The 15,561-nt window shown below is 37.3% G+C and overlaps 1 protein-coding gene across 6 annotated transcripts in view; it reads left to right on the plus strand.

The window, feature by feature from the left end:
* The window catches only part of UHRF2 (ubiquitin like with PHD and ring finger domains 2), a 117,545-nt gene that overhangs the window by 71,878 nt on the left and 30,106 nt on the right, over nt 1–15,561 (plus strand). For all 6 annotated transcript variants that reach the window (XM_057313428.1, XM_057313427.1, XM_048223117.2 and 3 more), the window contains 4 exons: nt 9,404–9,510; nt 12,771–12,933; nt 13,585–13,725; nt 15,419–15,515. In XM_057313428.1, coding sequence (XP_057169411.1) covers nt 9,404–9,510; nt 12,771–12,933; nt 13,585–13,725; nt 15,419–15,515 — 508 coding nt within the window. The remainder of the gene's footprint in view (nt 1–9,403; nt 9,511–12,770; nt 12,934–13,584; nt 13,726–15,418; nt 15,516–15,561) is intronic.

The following is a 15,561-nucleotide window of genomic DNA, read 5'->3' on the forward strand; positions in this document are numbered from 1 at the left end:
GGGCTCGATCCCAGAACGCTGGGATCACGCCCTGAGCCAAAGGCAGACGCTTAATGACTGCGCCACCCAGGCGCCCCAGTTTATTCCTTTTTTTATTGCTGAGTAGTATTCCATCTGTAGGTATGCCACAGTTCATCTGACCATTCATTCATTGAAGAATATTCGGATTGTTCCAGTTTTTGACTTTTACAAATAACTGCAATAAACATTTAGGTACAGGTTTTTTAATAAATGTAAGTCTTCATTTTTCTGTGATAAATGCCCAGAAATGTATTGTTGGGTTATATGGTAGTTGCATGTTTAGTTTTTTAAGAAACTGCCAAATTGTTTTCCAGAGTGGCTGTACCACTTTACATTCCTATTAGCAGCGTGTAAGTAAGTGATGGAGTTTCTCTGCACTCTTGCCATCATGCGGTGTTGTTGCTTTGTTTTACTTTAGCCATTCTCATAGGTATGCAGTGAGATCTCATTGTGGGTTTAGTTGACATTTCCCTAATGGCTGATGATGATGGACATGATTCACTTTTTTGCTATGTGTATAGCCTCTTTAATGATATATCTTCAGGTCAGTTGCCCATTTTCTAATTGGTCCTATTTGGGGTTTTTTGCTGTTCATTGAATATGTAGTTTGCAGGTATTTTCTCCTAGTCTGTTTCATTAGTTTGTGTTCATGGTATGTTACAGCTGTGTAGAGGCCAAGATGCATGTTTTCAGACAAAGGTAGAAAAGCTTGCCATTTTTCTAACAGGCAGATTTGGCAGTATGTTTACACTAGCATGGCAAAGGAAACTGAAGATGGAACTACGCAGGGTAATTATTTGAGTACTCATTTAATATGCCTATTTTTAAGTTGTATTTTTCAGAAATACAAAGGATGTTGTATAGTTTACTACAGTCAACACTAGATTTTTTTTTAAGGCTCTGTAAGAAAACAAGCCAACTAACAGTAGAATCTTTTTAACATGTTTTTAGCAACAAGCCAGTTGTGTTTGATCTAGACTCTGACATTTGTATGTGAGACTTTCCCAATGTGTAAAATAGAAAAAAATAGTAGCACCATTTTATGTCAAAATTACTGATATTAAATGAGGTAATTTATGTAGTCTTAGCATATAACGAGGATTCAAAAAGTTGCATTGTCTAGAGCAGAGCTTATCTTAAATATACAAAACATAAACATGTAGAGGTGAAAATAAGTACCAGGTAGAATTGAGATGGTTATTACTACTTCCCTTTTTCCTCATCTTTTGAGTATAGTTAATAGTCAAACATTAAACATTTGTAGAGAAAAGTACTAATGAGCTGTTAATTATGTATCTTAAGCAATTAATTCTCAGTCTATTAAGTAATGTAAAGAATAATTCATTTTGGAGCTAAAACACATAGGCTTAGATCACCAGCTAAGATATATTTGGAGATGTTAATACATTTTATAAGCATTTTTAATCTTTTGATCTCTTATTGCAGGCAGGTCATATCTACAGAAATGGGTGGAGGAAACCTAAATAAACTTTTCTCATTTGAGAAAAAAATTTGTTTTGAAACCTTTAAGTATAACATTCACGGAGCCCATAATCTTTGTTTTGTCCAGATGAATGGACATGAAACTACTGAATACCTGTTGATAAACTAGTTAATATTTTAGTCTAGTAACTTGAGAATCAAATGCTAGTTTTAGTGCCCTGTGTTAGGGTAACCTCACTAGAGGAATGTGAACTCACAAAGATGATCTGCCTTTTACAGTTGTCCTGAGAAATAGTTTGCTCAAGTGATCAGGAACAAATTCTGGAACCAAACTGTTTTGGGTTTGTGTCCTGGTGCCATCTCTTACTAGCTAAGTGACCTTAGGTAAGGTAATGAACCTCTGCCTCATCTATAAAATAAGGCTTTAAAAAAGTACTTCAGAGGGTTGATGTGAGCATTAAAAGAATCACACGTAAAATGCTTAGCCTAACTTCACAGACACACGGAGTAAATGCTAGGTGGGTGTTATCAGCAGTAAAGTGGTAGTACCCAGTTTTGCAAACACGTAAGGGGTATTTTGAGAGAAGCTGGCAGATTGAAGCTGTACACTAGATAGCTTTGAATTAAAGAATCATTAAAGGTGTCTGGGAAAAGATTAGTGATCTTAACTGTGTTTTAGGATATTTATCTGATAGTCTTTGCGGGGGGTGGGGGGACAGTGAGAAGATTGAGATGAAGGTCTTTTCCTTGATAAAAGGTAGTGGCAGGAATGGGAGCATCCAGCTTGTTGTGTTATGCAGCTACTTTACAACTTGAGAGAAGTCGAGATTGGGAAATTGAGTCACTCTGGGGCAGTAGTATGCCCCCTATATAGATGATGGCTTCTTACGTGAGGTGTTCTCAAATAGCAGGCTTCTTTAGGTTACTGACCCACAGGGGTACAACTTTGTGGAGCATGGACTATAATATGTAACAAATGTGGGCTGATCATTTTTCCTTAGGAAAATTAGTCTGAACTAATATATTGGCTGAATTCTGACAGTCCAGCAATTTTTTGTCCCCTAATAATAATTAAAAGTTTCTGTTGGTGTGATGAATAAAGTATTGATGAGTTAATGACGTAGAATTTTAATTATTCTGACTTGATTATTTGCTGTTTAAGGAATAATCAGAAATGTTTTGTTCTTTCATTTTAAATGCTACTTAGTTTTTAAAGCTTAGGTTGCCTCTATTATGCCGTTCTAGTCACCACTACTTTTTCCTTTATAGCACTACCATAATTATAACTTTAAAAGTTGACAGGGGAGCTGGATGGCTGGGTGGCTCAGTTGGTTAGGCATCTGCCTTCAGCTCAGGTCATGATCCCAGGTCCTGGGATCAAGCCCCACATGGGGCTCCCTGCTTGTGTGCGCACACATGAGCGTGCTTTCTCTCTCTGACAAATAAATCTTTTTTTTAAAAAAGTTGACAGGGTTATGAAAATGAGCATTGTGAAGTCAATCCAAGTAACATTTGGAAGACTTTCTGATTAAGAAGTGTTCTGGGCTGCTCTAGGTGTAGTTATTTATTAGATTTCCTTTAAATGGAATACACACTAAAGATGAAATTCCTTAATGCCTTAGTCTTCAAAATATAGACTTCAGTATTAGATCAACAAAAAGTGAAGTCAAGGTTTTTGGACAGATAAAAGCCCTTCTAAAACCATGAGATTTTAGTTATGACTTAATCCAAAAGAAAAACAAAGTGCAAAATAATTGACCTTTACTACAGACAACGATTAAGTAGAGAAAACGTCATTGTTTTAAGTTCAATCTAAACTAATTAAACTCTTGCAATAAAGAAACATTGTTGGGTGGGGGAATGAGCACAATGGTTGAAGAGGAGTAGGAGATACAGTCTTCTAGTTATGGAATGAGTAAGTCATGGGAATAAAAGGCACAGCATAAGAAATGAGGTCAGTGGTATTGTTTTTCGTTTTTTGGGTTTTTAAAAAAATTTTTATGTTATGTTAGTCACCATACAGTACATCCTTAGTTTTTGAGGTAGTGTTCCATGATTCATTGTTTGCATATAACACCCAGTGCTCCATGCAATACATGCTCTCCTTAATACTCATCACCGGCCTATCCCAATTCCCTACCCCCCTCCCCTCTGAAGCCCTGTTTGTTTCCCAGAGTTCATAGTCTCTCATGGTTCATTCCCCTTTCTGTATACCCCGCCTTCGTTCTTCCCTTCCTTCTCCTACTAATCTCCCTATTTCTTATGTTCCATAAATGAGTGAAACCATATGATAATTGTCTTTCTCTGCTTGACTTCTTTCACTTAGCATAATCTCCTCCAGTCCCATCCATGTTGCTGTAAATGTTGGGTAGTCGTTCTTTCTGATGGCTGAGTAATATTCCATTGTGTATATGGACCCCATCTTCTTTATCCATTTGTCTGTTGAAGGGCATCTCGCTCCTTCCACAATTTAGCTATTGTGGACAATGCTGCTATGAACATTGGGTGGATATGGCCCTTCTCGTCACGATGTCTGTATCTTTGGGGTGAATACCCAGTAGTGCAGTTGCTGGGTCATAGGGTAGCTCTATTTTTAACATTTTGAGGGATCTCCACACTATTTTGCAAAGTGGTGTACCAACTTGCATTCCCACCAACCGTGTAAGAGGGTTCCCCTTTCTCCACACCCTCTCCAACAATTGTTGTTTCTTGCCATGTCCCATTTTTGCCATTCTAACTGGCGTAAGGTGGTATCTCAGTGTGGTTTTTTTATTTGAATTTCCCTGATGACTAATGATTTTGAACATTTTTTCATGTGTCTGTTAGCCATTTGTATGTCTTCATTGGAAAAGTGTCTGTTCGTATCTTCTGCCCATTTTTTGATTTGATTATTTGTTTCTCATGTTTTGAGTTTGAGAAGTTCTTTGTTGATCTAGGATACCAGTCTTTTGTCTGCAGTGTCATTTGCAAATATCTTCTACTATTCCATGGGCTGCTTCTTAGTTTTTTTGACTGTTTCCTTTGCTGTGCAGAAGCTTTTTATATTTTGGGTTTTCCATCGAAGAGAGATAGTTTGACTTCTTCTTTGCCAATTTGAATACCTTTTTTATCCCTTTTTGTTGTCTGATTGCTGTTGCAAGGACTTCTAGTACTACGTTGAATCATAATGGCGAGAGTGGGCATCCTTGTCATGTTCCTGATCTTAAGGGAAAGGCTTTCAGCTTTTCCCCATTGAGAATGATATTCGCTGTAGGCTTTTCATAGATGGTTTTGATGAAATTGAGGAATGTACCCTCTATCCCTACACTCTGAAGTGTTTTAATGAGGAAAGGATGCTGAATTTTGTCAAATGCTTTTTCTGCATCAATTGAAAGGATCATACGGTTCTTGACTTTTTCGTTGATGTGATCTATCACACTGATCAGTTTGCGAATGTTGAACCTTGCATCCCAGGAATGAATCCCACTTGGTCATGATGGATAACCCCTTTAATGTACTGTTGGATCCTATTAGCTAGGATATTGTTGAGAATTTTGGCATCCGTATTCATCAGGGATATCGGTCTGTAATTCTCCTTTTTGATGGGGTCTTTGCCTGGTATGGAGATCAAGGTTATACTGGCCTCATAGAATGAGTTTGGTAGTTTTCCTTCTGCTTCTATTTTTTGAAACAGCTTCAGGAGAATAGGTATTATTTCTCCTTTGAATGTTTGGTAGAATTCCCCGGGGAATCCGTCAGGCCCTGGACTCTTGTTTTTTGGGAAGTTTTTGATAACTGCTTCAATCTCTTCATAATTAATTGGTCTGTTTAAGCAATTTCTTCCTGTTTCAGACTTGGTAGTTTATAGGTTTCCGGAAGGCATCCATTTCTTCCAGGTTGTTTAATTTATTGCCATATAGTTGTTGATAAAAATTTCTAATGATCCTTCCTATTTCATTGGTGTTGGTTGTAATCTCTCCCCTTTCATTCATAATTTTATTAATTTGGGTCCTTTCTCTATTCTTTTGCATAAGTCTGGCCAGGGGCTTATTGATCTTATTAATTCTTTCAAAGAACTAGCTTCTAGTTTTATTGATCTGCTCTACTGTGCTCCTGGTTTCTAATTCATTGATCTCTGCTTTAATCTTGATCACCTGCCTTCTCTTGCATGGGTTAGGCCTGTTCTGTTCTAGCTCCAGCTTCTTTACGTGAGAATATAAAAACTGCATTTTAGATTGTTCTGTTCTTTTGAGTGAGGCTTGGATGGCTATGTATTTTCCCCTTAGGACTGCCTTTGCAGTGTCCCGTAGGTTTTGGACCATTGTGTTTTCGTTCTCATTGGTTTCCATAAATTGCTTAAGCTCATCTTTAATTCCCTGGTTTACCCAGTCATTCTTGAGCAGGATGGTTCTTAGTTTCCAAGTGTTTGAGATTCTTCCAAATTTTTCCTTGTGATTGAGTTCCAGTTTCAAAGCATTGTGGTCTGAGAAGATACAGGGAATAATGTCAGTCTTTTGGTATCAGTTGAGACCTGTTTTGTGACCCAGCATATGGTCTATTCTGCAGAAAGTTCCATGTGCATTTGAAAAGAATGAGTATTCTGTTGTTCTGGGGTGTAGTGTTCTGTATGTATCTATGAGGTCCATCTGGTCCAGTATATCATTCGAAGCTCTTGTTTCTTTGTTGATTTTCTGCTTAGGTGATCTGTCTATTGCTGAGAGCGGAGTGTTGAGGTTCCCTACTATTAATGTATTATTATCTATATGTCTCTTTATTCTGGTTAAGAGTTGGCTTGTGTGTCTAGCTGCTCCCCTGTTGGGGGCATAGATATTTATAATTGTTAGATCCTCTTGTTGGATACACCCTTTAAGAATAATATAGTGTCCTTCTGTATCTCTAACTACAGTCTGCAGTCTTTAGTTTAAAATCTAATCTGTCTGATATGAGAATTGCTACCCCACCTTTCTTTTGAGGTCCGTTGGCATAAAAAATGGTTCTCCATCTCTTCATTTTCAGTCTGGATGTATCTTTAGATTCAAAATGAGTCTCTTGGAGACAGCATATGGATTTGTCGTGTCTTTTTATCCAATCTGCAACCCTGTGGCATTTATGGGAGCATTTAGGCCATTCACATTGAGAGTGATTATTGAGAGATATGATTTTAATGATGTCATGTTGCCTGTGAAGTCTTTGTTTCTATACATTGTAAATTTCTGTTCTGTATCACTCTTGGGGCCTTTTAACTTTTATAGAACCCCCCTTAATATTTCTTGCAGGGCTGGCTTGGTGGTCACAAATTCTTTCCGTTTCTGCTGCTCTTGGAAGCTCCTTGTCTCTCCATCCATTCTGAATGACAGCCTTGCTGGATAAAGGATCCTTGGCTGCATGTTCCTCTCACTTAGTGCTCTGAATATGTCTTGCCAGCCATTTCTGGCTTGCCAGATCTCTGTAGACAGGTCTGACATTATTCTGATGTTCTTCCTTCTGTAGGTGAGGACTCTTTTCCCCCTGGCCACTTTCAAGATTGTATCCTTGCATCTAAGATTTGCAAATTGTACTATTATGTGACGTGGTGTTGGTCTGTTCTCATTGATCTTGGGAGGGGTGCTCTCTGCCTCTTGGACATGAATGCTTGTCCTTTGCCAGATTAGAGAAGTTCTCAGCTACAATTTGTTCAAATATCTCTTCTAGACCTCTGTTTTTCTCCACCCCCTTGGGGATGCTGCTGATTCTGACATTGGAATGGTTCATTGAGTCAGTAATATCCCGTAACCTACATTCTTGAGATTGGATTTTTTTTTTGAGCCAAGTTCCCATTTTTTCCTTCTTTTCTATCATCCCATCTTCCAATTCACTAATTCATTCTTCTGCCTCATTTACCCTGGCTGTCAGAGCATCCAGTTTAGACTGCATTTGATTCATAGGATTTTTAATTTCTGCCAGATTCGCTGTCATTTCTGCCCTTAGAGATTCTATATTGTCATCCATATTTTCGTTACTTTTTTTTTAAGCCTACACATCATCTTGACCATTGTTACTCTGAACTCCATTTCTGACAATTTCTGTGGCAGAGGCCACAGTCTCTGTGTCCTTTCTTTGCTGAGGGTTTCTCCTCCTCATCATTCTGATGAGGAGAGGTTGCGGGGATGCACAGAGCCCAAATTATTGACCAGGACCCAGGCAGTGTGCACTTGTTTTATAGGGACCTTAGGGATGTGGGCTTCTTGATTTTTCAGCCTGCCTTCTGTGGGGGGTGGGGGGCAGCCACACTGATACTCAGGCAACCCTGTTTGTGTAGAGTTGCCCTGTTCCCTGTGAGAGGGGGTGGGGATGGGCACAATGCGAACCAGTATTTCCGGGCTTTTGTTTTCTGGTGGCTTTCCCTGGCGGTTTGCTGTGACTCTTCTGAGAGTCAGAGCTACAGTGGCCTTATCCTAGCCTCTGTCTCAGAACAGAAAGATCGCAGTCTGCTCTCCACTGAGCTCTCCTGGCCACTTTAACTCTGTTTCTGTCGGTGCTGCTAAAAACCCTGCCCCATCCCGGGTTCTGTGCCCCACAGCCAGTCTCCCAGTCCTCACTCCCTGGTCCAGCATATCTCTGTCCTTTGTGCTTCTAACACTGCCAACTGCCCTGGGTTCCCCAAGCTCCTTGTTTCAGTGTCATTCACGCATTTTCTGGAGCTCAGGTTTTCAGTCTGGTCGCGCGTGCGCTCCCAGTCTCAGTCTGCTTTATCGGCAGCTACCAGTCCGCGAATCTGGCCCGCTTCCCAGTGCAGGTGGCTACTGCTTCCCGATACCCGAGCCTGGGGGCTCCCTCCCCCTTCCGTTTATCTTCCGATATCTGTGTGCAGATTCACGGCTCCCCGCTTCATACCTCAATACTCAGTGCCAGATGTTCGTTTGTAGAGATCCAGATGTATCTTCCTGCGTCTCAGACGGGCTGATTTCGTGGGTGTTCAGGATGATCTGGTAGATATCCAGCTCAGTTCAGGGGACCCGCTGAAAAAAGGTCCCCTACTCCTTCGCCATCTTTTTTCTTCACCTAGTCAGTGATATTGTAATAGCATTGTCTGGTAACAGATGGTAGCTACACTTGTGGTGAGCACAGCATAATGTTTAAACTTGTATCACTATGTTATATACCTGAGACTGAACATGGTCTGTAAACTAATCAAAAAAAAAGAGTGAGCCACTATTTCGATAATGTTAGTAGAGTTAATTTGTATACTGATACTCTTCTCAACTGATTTTGAGTACTGAATCAATAACTTAGTAATATCAATATAAATTTGTAATTAATACAGAGATATTTGTGGTCCTAGTTTCTGTAACATCTAGTTCCTTTGGCATGTTTTTTTCACATTTAGTAGACCCTTTATACAAATTTTAGTTTTCAAATTCTTTTCCTTTTTAATAATAGGCTATTATTTCACTGAATGTAATTTAAGTGAACCTGTATAATATGAAATGTGGGGAACTTACTAAGCTGTTAGGATTTTAATTTTGAATTTTAACAGCAAACTTGGGTATGGTGTAGATTGCTGATGAGAAATCACATATGAAGTATTTACTAAAATGGTATGCTGTAAAATCCTACAAGAGAATATTGATGTTTATTTTAATACCATTGAATTAAACGAAACAATATTCCCAGTCTATAAATCTTATTTTGTAACATCCTAGAGATTAGTCCTTTTATGTACATAGCATGAGAATAGCCACATTTGGAGGTACTGGAAGCTCTAACTTTAAAATGATCATGTGATGTAACTTGATATAACTTGAAGATGTACTGCGTACACAACTGCATTTGAGATATTTTGGCAAGTATCTCTCAAGGTACCTTGAAAGAGAACATGTAAATTCATAACATCCTAACCAAATGTTCTGACTGTAAAATAAGAATTGGCAAGATTATACTTGGGTTTAGGTATCTTAATGCTGAAAATCTTTTCCCATAGGATCGAGGTGATGAATTCACATACACTGGGAGTGGTGGTAAAAATCTTGCTGGTAATAAAAGAATTGGTGCACCATCGGCTGATCAAACATTAACAAACATGAACAGGTACTCTTTATTGTTAGAGTTTGTAAAGACTATTTGGGCTTTGTATAAAAGTTTGATTATAGTAATGTAATTTGTAAGTTAGACTATAGGGGAGAATCTTAAATTGACAGTTAAAGATCTAAATTTAAAATCCCATTACCTGATTATATAATTATTTTTAAGCATTCTAACATTTCTTCATACTACTTTTTAAATGGCATAATTCCCAGTCTTAATACATGTGTTTTACATTTAAAAACATGTTGAAACATTTGAAGGAAGGGAACCTATGTAAGTGAAATTGAGGACAAGGTGGCTATCTACTATCCCATAGGTCAAAGTTATGTTTTACTCAACACAGATTTATCTTTTAAAGTAACAGACTTCTTTTTAAAAGAGACTCAACGAATGTGAGATAGGTTTAAGTTCGAGAGCCGCATTTGTGGGCATAAGTGAAACATCAGATAAACTTAATCAGAACTACACTCAGGGTGCTTTTAGAATTTATAATGTCTCTTCAGTGCTATAAAAGAGGATGTTTAATTACAAAAATGACCTTTTCTAAGTAAATACTTACAAAGCATTACAAAAGAGCCACCTTGTGCTAACCTTTGTTCTATAGAAGTATTAATGACATTCCAGCTTCCATGGGAACAAAAAATGATTTTAAAATGTTTTATTTCAAAGGTGCTTGCTAATAGCAATAATAAAGTGACCCAAACCATCAGATAGCAACGACCACATTATAACTTGTCATATTGATAATTTTTTGATCAATTTCATAAAGTTGAAATTTTTATATCCTATTGTTAAGGGTGTTTTATGGATTATTGAGTAAAAATGAGTATTTTTCTTTCTTGAGTCTAAATCACTCGGTTTTAAGTAGTGTGCCCTTAATTTCTGATTACCGTGTGAAGTAAAGAATACACCAATATGATTTCAAGAATTTGTTGCATACCAAATTACATACAATCTGTTTTTATGTCTTCCTTCTATATTATTTCTGACAGTAGGATTATTTAACTGAACCAGCAGAGGAGACAGGTCAGATTTGCTGGTGAAAACATTCCTGAGGCAGGAGTCCAGTCCTTAGCTAGTCTTTTCCTAGCAGAATAGCAGCTCTTCAGGAGGAATGATCTTAAAAGGAGTTAGAAAGATTTTGATGTGTTTTTGTCGGTGAAAGTATTATCTTGAATTTGCAAAAGGGCTTTTCACGTTGTCAAATCTGAAAATTATATTTTCCTTTTAATAACAATAGATGATTTTGCTTGAATGAGGTTTGTTTCCTAACTTCCTGCACTTGTAATATACATGGTAAATATTTTCCAAGCTTTTAAAGAATCTAATAAGTATAACCCTGTTTGCCATATGTTATAATCTTATTAGAAAATAATTGACAAGTAGTAAAAATGTTTATATTGAAAGGAAGGTAGTGAATATAAAATATTAACTCAAAAACATTTCCGATTGACTTATAGGGACTCTGACATCTGTTCAGTTAATTTATACATTAAGCTTTTGAGTATGCATAGTGATTGTAAAGACCTCTGGGCAAAGATACCTATATGTTTTATAAACATGAAAACTGGGGTGAAAGACCCTTAGCTCTGCCCCATATTATACTCTTTCCTGACTAGTATATGGTCCAGTGCATTTTCACTTCTCCACTAAAGGATAGTTTGGCTCCTGCTTCTTGCTTTGAGAAGTTTGTTCCTATTTCTTCTCAGCTTTTCGCTTTATGAAACTGAAGAGGGCAGCAAGGTAACCTAGCCATCCTTTATAAGGGCAGTTAGAAGCAATCGATTGAGCTGCAGAGTAATGGAAAAGCCTTGTTTCACCTAGTTTGATCTTAGATTCTTTTCACATACTTGAACTACCTACATACTTTTGTGAAGCTAGAAGTGAGTTAATAATGCCAGTTAGTGGTGGCAATCATTCTGAATGAAGGTGCCTGTAAGCACCGAACCATTCCACTCATTAATGTGAAAATAGTATTTGTCCTTTTCCTACCTCTTTAAGAAGATGAAGTATATATATCTCAATAGGTATTACATTAATAAGATGGAATACTAGCCCTAGAAGGTTGGTTACATTTTCTTCTACCTCCCAGAGATTTCATGCATCTCCCTTTGAGATAAAAAAAGATAACTTGGTAAACTTTATTTGACCACATGTATAAAGTGGTTGTTTTTTTTTTAAACAAAACACTTTCAGTTTATTTACTTTAACAATATAACTGATCAAGAGATCTGGGTAGATTAGACATTTAGTCATAAGGTCAGTTTTTTTTTATTTGAGCCTGCGTAAAATTATGCCCTGAAAAAGTATTTTGTATCATATCTGAATTTACCAAATTGGGTGTGTATGTGTTTTAACCTTACATGTTCTCAGTGGGTTTTTTTTCCACTTAAGTTAGGAAGTAGGTATCTGAGAAGAAGAATACTAATTTTAAGTAGATTCTAGTTTGGTGGGGTTGTTTTGTTTTTTTGTTTTTGTTTTTGTTTTTTGGCAGGATTAAGTTCTCCCAAGAAAGGTCTTCTTACATACCCTTACTGATTAATTACTACTAATTGAGTACACCTGCTAAGATTCAACTAAATCAGGTGCTGCTTCTCACTCAGTGTTCCTCCTTGTTCACATGTCATCATAAAAATAGTGATCTGGAGGAGCCGAAAATCTTTATTGTCATGATTTAACACAGGCATTTGAATGCTTCAGTTTTATTTAAACTTTTTACTCGAAGTCTTTATATTATCATATTAAACTTGTTCTTTAATAGCTTCTAGACGTTAAGGATTCTCTATCTGGAATGTGGAAAGTAGACCTAGAAAGGTCATCTGTACCTTGCTGACAAATTCATTTTCCTGGATTTCTTTCTACATTATTCCAGCAATTTACCTCACTCCCTTATCAAAAATAAATACTACAACAATCACTTGCTTTAGTTTTCCAACTTTCTCCCTTCCCTCAACAAACGTTATTTTAAAAAAATTCCATGTATTTCTAGTTGTTTTCTATTATACGTGGCACAGATGTTATTACTTTCAGAAGAACCCTACAGGCTATCTGAGAACCAATCCCCTGGCTTGGGGGTGACATCAGAAAACTGATTTGTCTTCTCTGCTGGTGGGGGAAAGCATAATCCTATTATCTGGAATAATATGGAAAGAATCATAGAATCTTAACCATCAGGTAAGGCATAAGTCACCTTTTAATTGAGCTAATAATGCGATTATGTACTTAAAGATTACTTGGTATAAAGACTTTGTTTTATTTTTTAGGGCATTGGCCCTAAACTGTGATGCTCCATTGGATGATAAAATTGGAGCAGAGTCTCGGAATTGGAGAGCTGGTAAGCCAGTCAGAGTGATACGCAGTTTTAAAGGGAGGAAGATCAGCAAATATGCTCCTGAAGAAGGCAACAGATATGATGGCATTTATAAGGTGCTCTATCTGGCATGACATCTTGTTAGTCATTCTTCCTGGGCTTTCAAGACAGGGTTGCCAAAGGGAACTACTCTACTGGGTGGGCTAAAGGAAATAGTAGATCACCTTCGTTGGTATTTCTACTTTTTCTGGAAATGTAACAAATATACAAAGTGAGCTCCTAACTTTAATACTTTTCTCTTAATGTTTATTTGAAGTCCATAAGGGCAGAGTTACATTTTGAGTTAAGCTTTTTATAAGTGTATATTCACTATGATAAAACTATTTAAATAATGTGACCATTGTAGATACTGATTCTTATAGATTTTCAAAGTCAAGCACGTTATAATTTGTCAAATAGGTTGTTTTCTTTTAAAAAATGGAGGCATTTACTGCCACCATTTTTATCTATTATGCAGGAATCTATTTGTGAGCATAATCTTGTTAATATTTCAAATTTATAGCAATGTGTACTTATATGGGAACTATCTTAATTAGGAAATAAGGTCAAAACAATATTTTTAGTGAATATTTTTTATTTACTGTTACTACAACAAAGCAAGTATCTTTTGAAGTTGCATTTAGTTTAGTCAAGTGTACTTAAACTAGTAATATATTATGAGTAAGTCTAAATATTTAATCTCAAACTACTACAAAATACTGATTTAGGTGGTGAAATACTGGCCAGAAATTTCATCAAGCCATGGATTCTTGGTTTGGCGCTACCTTTTAAGAAGAGATGATGTTGAACCTGCTCCTTGGACCTCAGAAGGAATAGAACGGTCAAGGAGACTATGTCTACGTTTACAGGTTAGATAACATTTGTCTAGGCTACTTGTATGTTCATAAAAATGCGCACCTCTGTAATATCTTTGTGCCTTAACACTGGATACAACTCGTGGCAATTGATCAGTGGACTTTAAGGGGTGAGGAATGAAATCATGCAAGTTACACAGAAGGAAAACAAGCAAAAAGGTAGCATTCTAGGTGTCAAACTGCCCTAAGACCAAGAATTGTGCTTGGGAAAACCCAGGCCTTCAATGAGAAGTAAAATATTTCCAATTCAATTTGGAAATGACTTGAAGAATGACGGAGAGGGATACATAAAATTTATATAAAGGAGGCCTTAAGAAGGGAAGTTTATCCTAGAGGGCACAGGGGGTGTGTCTCTGGTAGGGGAAGGGGGAGGTGGCTTGTAAGAGTGGTCTGCTTCCTACCCTTCTCACTTTTCCTCACCCCTTTTTTCTCTTCCCCCTCAAAGCTGCTTCTCTGTCCTGTCACCACCTTTAGTGCTTTGCCTTTTTTTTTTCCCCTTTGCCCATGTTCAGCTGTTAACCCATATAAGACTTTGTTGGTTTTGTGTGCATAATGGATGGTATGGCTACATTCCCTGTCCACTGCCTATGCACCCTAGACTTTGTCCCTGACACTGACTTCAGAGCATGGTTTGAGTTCATCCTCCATCGTTCCCCATTGTTGTGCTTCCTGTAAAGACTACCAGCTTTTCATTTCCCCTGGCTCTGCCCACACTGCATGTGTAGGGGCTGAACTATGGGCAAGTGTCTGACCACCCAGGCAGGTGAGTGTGTGTTTTCTAGTGCAAGTCTGTGTCTGTTTTTGTTTTCTTTTTAAACTTGTAGAATTAATTGTTTCATTAATTAAATGAGACCCATCGGCTGCTAAAATAACTGCCAAAATAATTCTTTTTATAACAATATAAAAAAATAACTTGTTAAATCCATTTTTAAAAGATTTTTTTCAGATTCATTGTTCAGCAGAGCAGTGTTCTAGACAGGTTAGATTTGAAACTGTAAGCAGAAGCATGTAAGCCCATCTATTAAGATAAGTGAATAATATCATTGTTGGGGCCTAAAACATGTTGAACTTTAAGTATCAGTGTTATCAACAAAGCATGTCCCCCAAAAAAGGATAGCCACTAAAACACAAATAGGTAGACTTTATTCCTTAAAGTCTAACCTTAGCTGATAAAGAATTCAGTAATTTAGTGGCTTTAGGTGTTCTAAAAGCCCCTTCCCCCCCTTATTTTGGGAGATAAGAAATTTAGTCCTTAGTGTTGGGGGAGGAGTTGTTTTGTTTTTTAAAGATTGGCTCCACAATTGAGTGTAATACCATCTGTATGAGTGCGTACTGTGCTCTGTGGTTGATCTTTACTTACCTTCATATCTAGATTCTTCTCTTCCTTAAACTTTTTAAGCCACCTATTCAAATCTCCTGAAAACTTGTCTTTCCTCTTTTAGATCTGAGACTAAGATCATTATTTTATAAAATGGAGTATCTTAACTACATGGTTTTACACTGAATTGGGGATTTTAATAGTCTTCTGTCCTTTAAATGTCTGTTTCCTTTATATAAAGTCTCTCAGTTTAGGTAAAATATAGACTCTTCACCCCTTCCTTTTTTAAATTTCTCAGCAGCATCTAGACACCCCCACACACACTTCTTTGCAAAACTTAAATCTATATTGTACTTTTTTCCCCATCAGTATCCAGTAGGTTACCCTTCAGATAAGGAAGGGAAGAAGACTAAAGGACAGTCAAAGAAGCAGGCCAGTGGAGCCTCAAAAAGGCCGACTACAGATGGTAGGTAATGATTGCAGACGTAAGTCCTAAAAACATAGTTACTAAT

Source organism: Ursus arctos, unplaced genomic scaffold (assembly GCF_023065955.2).
Source record: "Ursus arctos isolate Adak ecotype North America unplaced genomic scaffold, UrsArc2.0 scaffold_18, whole genome shotgun sequence".
Taxonomy (NCBI): domain Eukaryota; kingdom Metazoa; phylum Chordata; class Mammalia; order Carnivora; family Ursidae; genus Ursus; species Ursus arctos.